Source organism: Triticum urartu, chromosome 2A, assembly GCF_056163025.1.
Source record: "Triticum urartu cultivar PI428250 chromosome 2A, HENAU_Tu73, whole genome shotgun sequence".
Taxonomy (NCBI): domain Eukaryota; kingdom Viridiplantae; phylum Streptophyta; class Magnoliopsida; order Poales; family Poaceae; genus Triticum; species Triticum urartu.
Genome location: NC_141874.1, coordinates 443,370,381 through 443,378,687, shown reverse-complemented (window position 1 = coordinate 443,378,687; position 8,307 = coordinate 443,370,381). Strand labels below are relative to the sequence as shown.

At 45.7% G+C, this 8,307-nt stretch overlaps 1 protein-coding gene across 2 annotated transcripts; it reads left to right on the top strand.

Moving 5' to 3' along the window:
* The first annotated feature begins 3,163 nt into the window (after positions 1-3,163).
* PUB9 (plant U-box 9) lies at positions 3,164-6,878 on the top strand. Of its 2 annotated transcripts, XR_015616684.1 has the most exons (3): positions 3,164-3,541; positions 4,761-6,065; positions 6,383-6,878. XR_015616684.1 is itself a non-coding variant. In XM_048701434.2 (2 exons), the coding sequence occupies exons 1-2, from the start codon at positions 3,260-3,262 to the stop codon at positions 5,859-5,861; spliced, it is 1,383 nt and encodes a 460-aa protein (XP_048557391.2). In that variant the 5' UTR covers positions 3,164-3,259; the 3' UTR covers positions 5,862-6,878. The 2 variants fall into 2 exon arrangements, 1 of the variants encoding a protein (XP_048557391.2); XM_048701434.2 differs by having other exon boundaries at positions 4,761-6,878.
* Positions 6,879-8,307: the final 1,429 nt, after the last annotated feature.

Below are 8,307 nucleotides of genomic sequence, written 5' to 3'. Positions count from 1 at the left end.
CTAGTAGTGTTGATTACATCTTCTAGTTGATGCTAGTTGGTTTACTTGGTGGAAGATTATATGTTCAGATTGTTAATCATATGTTTATCTCCTTTGATCATGAACATGAATATGATCTGTGAGTAGTTACATTTGTTCTTGAGGACATGGGAGAAGTCTTGTTATAAGTAATCATGTGAAATTGATTTTTGTTCAATATTTTGATGATGTGTTATGTTGTTCTTTCTCTACTAGTGTCGTGTGAACGTCTACTACATGACACATTACCATGTTTGTGCCTAGGGGAAGGCATTGCGGAATTAGTTTATAGATGATGGGTTGCCGGGCGACAGAAACCTAAACCCCGATTTATGAGTTGTATCGTGAGAAGCTATTTTGGATCCATATGTTTAATGTTATGGTTAGATTTATCTTAATCCTTCTCTTCTAGTTGCGGATGGTCGCGGGAGGGGGTAATCATAAGTAGGTTGTTTGTTCAAGTAAGAACAACACCTTAGCTCTAGTCCACACACATAACAACTTATCAAAGCAGTGAATGCGAGTCAATGAATCTTGGCGAAAGTAACTAGACGAAATTCTCGTGTGTCCTCGAGAATGTTTTAATCACTATAAGAAGTACTTCCATCTTATCCTTTGCAATAAAAATATTGGGCACCTTGCTGCACCTTGCTACTTTGGTTGTTACTTGGAATTATCTTGCTATCAAACTATCTGTCACAACTGTTCTATAACACTTGTAGAGAATACCATGCTAAAAACCGTTTATTAATTCCTTCAGCTTCTCATTGGGTGTGACACTCTTACTTATCAAAAGGACTACGATTGATCCCGTATAGTTGTGGGTCATCAGCGATCACGGACGAACACGTCAGCAAGTCTTTGTCATTCGTGCCGAACCGCTACAACCACGAGGCTGACCCGTCCATGGCTATCGTGGACCTCATCTCCACCGGCAATGTTCTTGCCGTAGACTCCCAATGAGAAAGAGTAGGGCAATGGAGACAGAGGGGTTCATATCCCATGTGGGGCCTTTCGTGTCCCATGTCTTACTCTTCCTCGCCGATGACCTGCGACTTCACTTCCCGGAGCTCACGGTGGGTGAAGATATTGGACATGGGGAACAACAATGACTTGGATGGATGCCGACAAAGATTTATACTAGGTTAACTTCTATTTGATGAAATATATTAAAAAAATGTCATGAATTTGGTTCGGTTTAAATGAAAATCGTCTGGCTTGCATGAAAACCATCTGATTTGTTTAAAATTATTTTGAAATGTTTTTGAACATCTGTGATACACAGTTGGATGACCGTTTCTTGTATTAAGGCATCTCCAACGCCGACCCTCAAACCACCCGCAAACCGTCCGAACCGCGCGGTCTCGACATGTTGTGCCCTCCAACGCGGGCCTGTATCGGTCCGCTTGACAGTCCAAACGTGTTTTTTCCTGCAATCCGGAGACAAAGTGGGGAGGGGAGCTTTGCGGGCGTCGGGACCACTTCCACGCCCATGTTTGACTGTGCTAGTCCACCATTAACCCCTCCCTCGCCCGCGCTTTCTTCACGCCCGAAATGGTCAGCGCCGCTCCAGAGCGTCAGTGTCGTATTCATGCCCGGCCAGAGTGGACGCGACCTCTCACTACTCCTGGCATTAAAGCGACGCACCGGCTAATAGCGCCGCCCACGCCGCTTCTTGGTACACACGATGTCCCTCCGCATTCAAACGCCATCCGCCTCCCTTAAGTAAACATACGCGGTTGCCGAGGAACCCACTCCGACATCACTCGTCCGTCCGTCTGCCGCCCACCATTAACCACAGCACTGTGGCTCATTGCCATCCACCCGCTATATAAACCCCAGCCCCGACCATAGCCACAACCATCCTCCTCCAATCCTTTTTCCTCTCTGCACTACACCCTCCATGGCCTCCTCATGCTCCAAAGCCCTTTGGGACACCCTTTCCTCAGAGCAAAAGAAGGAAATGGCTGAGATGGAGGTCGACGACGCCCCAATGGAGGACGAGCCGGTGCCACCCTCCTCGCCGGTGCATGCCGGCCTCACCATTGGCGAGGCTCGTGCACACTACACGGACATGCTGCAGGAGGAGCAGGAGGACAAGTTCCGACAACATAGGTCAACTAGGCCTACAACCTCGCCCTCCTCAAGGAGCACCAGCGTGCGGAGGAGCAACTCGCTGCAGGCACGACCATCATGTCAAACATGGATGTGGCGGAGCAGGAGGCACTGGTCGACTCCTACCACTCCACCCGCGAGATCCGTCATGACCGCTGGCGGTACCGCCTCCATCGGGCGGAATTGGCGGCCGCCTACATGGAGTTTGACAAGGCGACGGATGAGGTGTGGGGCAAGAGTGACAACGATGAGGACATCGCCAGCTTCGGCCCGGCCGCGCCCCGCCGCCATGAGGTGCTGCGAGCAGCGAGGAAGAGTAGTGCATGGTAGGTCGTCGTCGTTTGGGTCCCAAGAAAGTCGCCGCTCTTCCCCTCCCCGTTGAAGCCAAGCTTGGTGGGCTGAATATCGTCGGCCGATTAGCCGCATGAGGGCGATGTGGAGGCGGACAATTTCACTTCCGGGGGCTCTGGAGGCGAAGCCGGAGAGCGTCGAGGCGGAACCGGAGAAGGCGAAGGCAATAGCCGGAGTTTCAGTTCTTTGGGCTCATGGCCGGACATGAGGAATGCCCGCTGATGATCTTAGATTAGGTTTAGAGTAGGATTTAGTTCGATTTATATGAAAACATAAAATAAATTTCGTTCGGGTTATACAAAAAATATTTGAAATGTAATGAATTTTGTTCGATTTACATGAAATCTGCCATGTTTCGATTTACATAAAATCCATCGTGTTTACATGAATTTCATCCGTTTAATTTAAATAATAATTAAAATATATGCCGACAATGTTAGATGGTTAGCTTTTGTATCCGTGTCCACGAAGACGAAAGCGAAGCAAATTTGCAGGGTAGGTTTGGAGATGGCGTTGATGCTCGCATTCGATGTGCTCAGGCCGGTTACCAGCGTCGTGGACCATACGGTAGTCGGTACCGACTCGCTAGCCAGGTCGTCTTGTCCACCAACCGTTTACTGAGCACAGCATTTTACAGTAAAGTATCCGCACAGCACACGTGGCAAAGCCGGGGCGGCAACGGGCCTACACAGAAACCCGCTAGTTAATTAAAACCTCCCACCCGTCTCTCCCAACCCAGCGGCTCGGCGCACGCATCCCACGCCTTCCCCCAGAAATGGCCAAGCCGCCGGCGGCGGAGGAGGAGGCTGCGGCGCTACGAAGACGGCTGCGGAGACTCGTGGCCACCATCACCGCCGGTGGTGCCGGCGCTGAGGCGTTCGACGAGGCGGCCGCGGCTCTCGCAGCGCTCAGGGAGGCGCAAGTCGGCGGGAGCCGAAAGGGTGCCCGCGGAGAGGAGACTCGATCCGCGAACGAGGCGGAGTCCGTGCCCGCGCAGTTCTTGTGCCCGATCTCGTCTAAGATCATGAGGGATCCCGTCGTCGTCGAGTCTGGGCAGGTGAGGACCGGCGCGCTTCTTTTGCTAATTTCGGGGTGTTCCTTGTTATTTTGGATTCACCATTGTGTTCGTTCATATGCGGTTTTCTTGATGTTCTTTTGACTCCTGGCAGCAAATGTCGGTGCTCAGGATTTCCTATCGTTATGGTTTAAAACTTTCAGTTATTGGACATAAATGTGATCACTTATTTACTGTTCCTGAATCTTCATTCCGGGTGCGAATCGCCGGAATGTATCACCATAATCGGAACAGTTAAACACATTGTTCAGCTTCAATATAATTTTTTTATCAGCGGCATCCATGCTTTGGATTGGATCGAAAGCAAAATGCTTGCACTGTGTGAGTTGAACATCTGCGGATGTCACAATTGTATATTCAGGTTTCTGAAGATTAGGATCTTATATAATACTGCGTAGTGGCAGCTCTGCTTATATTTGGATTATTTTGTACGATTAATTAACGGTACATATTCTGATTACTTTTTGTTGCATCCCAGCATAATTAACAGTACATATATGGATTATTATGGTTTGATGAATGATGGGGTGTGTGAATGGAAGAACTGCAAATTTCACATCTATTTGTTTCATTGCAATCACAATTACATAAAATATTCAAAAGCTGTAGAGTAAGATCTTATTTCATTCAACTCATGTAATTGGTGATTTCTTACATGTGAAACATGTGGATTTGAATCATTGTTAGAAGTGAATTTTGTTCCCATGTAATACTTATTCAGTAGGTATCACCCAAATTGCAATGCAATTTTCCCCCAGAAGTTCAGTAAACAATAATATTTTAGGATATTTTATCCCTAGAAACTTCAGGCTTTGACCATGTGAAGCATGTGACTTAAGATGCCTTTTCACATTGACGCCACATGGGTGTTGGATATGTGACATATTATACCATGTCTGTACTATAGCTGTTCCCCAATGCTAGATTTAGTGTGAATTCTTCAACTCATTCATCTTTGGACCAACCAAAAGTAAATGCAGTTCACATTGTTGGCACGTTTTGAATTTTATGAGCATCGAGGGAAGTATTCATGTTTCATATAGGGACAATTTTGACTGGAAGTCTCAAGGAAAATAAATAGCTGACATATATGTTACAACATCTAGATTAAAAAAAATCTCTAGTACATTCATCAGTCTTTGTGAGACCTTATGTGTTTAGTTAAAAAAATATATGACCCATTGATCTTCCTCCAATGCAGACCTATGATCGTCGTTACATCGCGGAGTGGTTTAGTGCAGGGAACCAGATGTGCCCGCAGACCCAGCAAGTGCTCTTAAACACAACTCTCATTCCTAACCTCCTCATCCGGAGCCTGATAGCAGAGTGGTGCACAGAGAATGGGTTTGCCCTTTCACCACTTGAGAAACAGGAGGAAAATCATATTTGCAACAGTGAGCAAAGAACATTTGATGAAATATTCAACAAGATAACTTCATCATCAAACAGTACTGAACGGAAGCAAGCAATTAAGGGTCTTCGGCTCCTTACCAAGCGTAGCAGTGAGTTTAGAGCTGTTTTAGAAGAGAGGCCAGATTCCATATCACAAATGACCTTTGCACGGTTTTCTAACCCAGGATTACAAAATGATCCACAAGTAGTGGAGGACATGGTGACTATAATTCTCAACTTTTCACTACATGATAGTAATAAGAAAATAATTGGAGATGACCCAGAAGCAATCCCGTTTCTCATATGGGCACTAAAATCAGGAGACATGGGGAGCCGCAGCAATTCGGCAGCTGCCATCTTCACTCTGTCCGCTCTTGACTCCAACAAGGAGAAGATTGGTGAGTTGGGGGCAATTGAACCTTTGATTGATCTTCTTGAACATGGCAGCATCATAGCAAAGAAAGATGCGGCATCAGCTATTTTCAATCTTTGTATGCTCCATGAGAACAGATCAATAGCTACAAGGAGTGGGATCGTCGATGTGGCAATCAGAGCCATCGGTGATCAGTCTCTTGTTGAGGAATTCTTGGCTATACTTGCTTTATTGTCAAGCAACTATGACATGGTAGAGCTCATGATAGAGTTTGGTGGTGCCACTTGTATGCTCCAAGCAATGAGGGAGAGTGAGTGCAAGCGCAGCAAAGAGAACGCGGCGGTAGTCCTCTTCTCAATCTGTATGTACAATAGGGCAAAGCTGAAAGAGATCGAGGCAGACGAGAATACAAATGGCTCACTGGCTTCTCTTGCACAGAATGGGACTCCAAGAGCAAGGAGGAAGGCTGCCGCCATCCTGGAGATGATGAAGAAAACAAAAACCATCCACATGCACAACAGGCATAGTTCTTGTTAGGATCGGCAACAGAGATGTAGCTGCAGGAACAAGGAGGATGTTCAGTTGGTGTACATATTGAGATACATACAGAGCCATCTTCCTTTTCAGTATATAGGCATTGTATAGATGCAAAGCTAGTGCTAAAGGGTTTTCTCACTGGAACAGGCAGCTCTTGTTCATTTGAAAAATATAGCGTCGTGAATTTCCCCCGGAATGTCGAAGGTAAGGCTTTCCCCAGAGTAGTATTTGCGGAATGGGGAGAACTAATATTTTGTTTCCTTGGTTCTTTTCTTTCATACTAAGAATCTCTCTAGCTGTAACACCCCCTGCCAGCCTCCATTAGTCAGTTTTTTATACAATTGAGGATATCACTTTAAATCTCCTTCCAAGAAAAACATTTAAACCTATTATAGTAGAAAACTACCATTGGCTGCTAGATAGTACTGTCAAGTGTCAAATAATCAGAACATGTTCGGGGGCATTGTAGACTATCTTAAATCTCCTTAAATCTTCTGATATCGTGTAATCAGCGATTTCAGATTGCGAGAGAAGCAGTTATGGCTTACGTACAACAGCAGCAAATCCTTTTGTCAGGTGTGCCAATATCACTTGCAGAAATCTTGCTGTTTGGACTTTTTGGTTGCGGTCTGGTAGTGTGAATGGTAACCTGCAATGAAGAAAACAATTTAATGAATAATTTATGCTTGTGAGATATGTTTCCTGTTATGTACTCCCTCCATTCACAAATATAAGATGTTCTAACGTTTTCTGGATCGGACACATGTAGACATGTTTTAGTGTGTTTGTTCACTCATCCTCCTGTATGTAGTCCATATTGAGATAATCAAAACATCTTATATTTGTGAACGGAGGGAGTAGTTTACAGCACTTTGGTTTAACAGAAAGATACCACTTATTGTTTCTCCTTTTCAGAACTCCATTTTTGTATAGGTTGATTGTTACACATGATGTTTGTAGGCTTGTAGCTCCAGTTTGAGACCATTGAAATCACAAATCCGTATGATTATTTCTCTATTTCCGAACTCCATTTTTGTATAGATTGATTGTTACACATGCTGTTTGTCCAGTTTAAGACCATTGAAAACGCAAATCCGTATGATTGGCGAAATTCTTAGGATTGCAGCTGCTGCTCTCCGTTTTCAGAGAACGTTGGTATTTTGTTGATTAAACAAACATACTATTACATAGGGTCTCCCGGATACACTTCGGAGCAGAAATAAAAACAAAAAGACCACTAAGTTCATACATGGTTTACCTAGAACCTGTGTTGCTGCATTAAGTTGCCGACAAATGTGCTTGTAGATGGCATCATGGGCGCGTTTGGTATCATGCACTGTTTTTCGGCCCCTTGCATGTGTGACCCAACTGGGCCTGGTTGAGCGAATTCAAGCTCAAAACCATGTTGTGCACATAGTTTGATAGCCTACATTGCATCAATAGCCGGCCATATTATGCTTTTTATTTGGTGGTCTGCATTTGTGCTTCAGGGGTGAGCAGATGCAAACCACAGTTGTTTGGTTGTGTGCAACACAACACAATTAACACTACTTATAGACCATTAACACTCAATTTAATAATGCATACGATGGATTAAACACTACCACGTAGGTTTAAAGATGGGATGCCCCTGCACAACCCCAAGGTGTTGATCCCTGGGCAAAATATACACTTTGACGGCAAATCCATGACAAGTTCAAAACAATGCACCCAAACTGACAAGAAGTTTAACAACTAACTAGACATGAGGAAGAGCATGATGGATGTCGCCCTGGCAGCAGTGCTTTTGGCACCTGATCCTACACATGGTGGAGGTGGAGGTGGAGGTGCTATGGATCTGCGCCTTGAAGCTTAGGCCAGACAGCCTCAAGGCAAGCAAGTCATTGGGGACGATCTTGTGCTTTGACAGAAGTAGTCTCAGCCCCTCCCCAGCACCATCTGCTCATGGAAGATCTAGACCTGGACCCAACACTCGCAACATTTGTTAGTAGACAACCTGAGGAGGCGAGGAGGCTTCAAGACGAGCCACTCTTCATCACCGTCCGGAAGGCCTCCAGGATGACAAGCATGGAATGTCGTCCATGTCCTTGATGGACACGTAGAACCTAAGTGGACCTTGTGCCCCCTCCTCGTGGCCAAGCCTAGGCCTGCAGAAAATGCCCAACGACTTGCTCATCTCAGCCATCCTGCTCGGCACGTCCACCCTCTTCAATCACTTGTTCACCGGGATGATGTCCTCGACCGCCTCGGCGCCAACAATGGCATATGCGCCCCTCAACCGGCTTTGTCCCACTCCGTCTTCACGACCTTGTCAGTTTAGAGGACAAGAGTAAGTAAACAACGCATCATACAAGTGGCACTAATCATGGCAATTGGCATTGTTATGATTAGTGCACCATTGCACAGAGCATACAACTGCCATGATCACTAGCAGTTGGCATTGTTA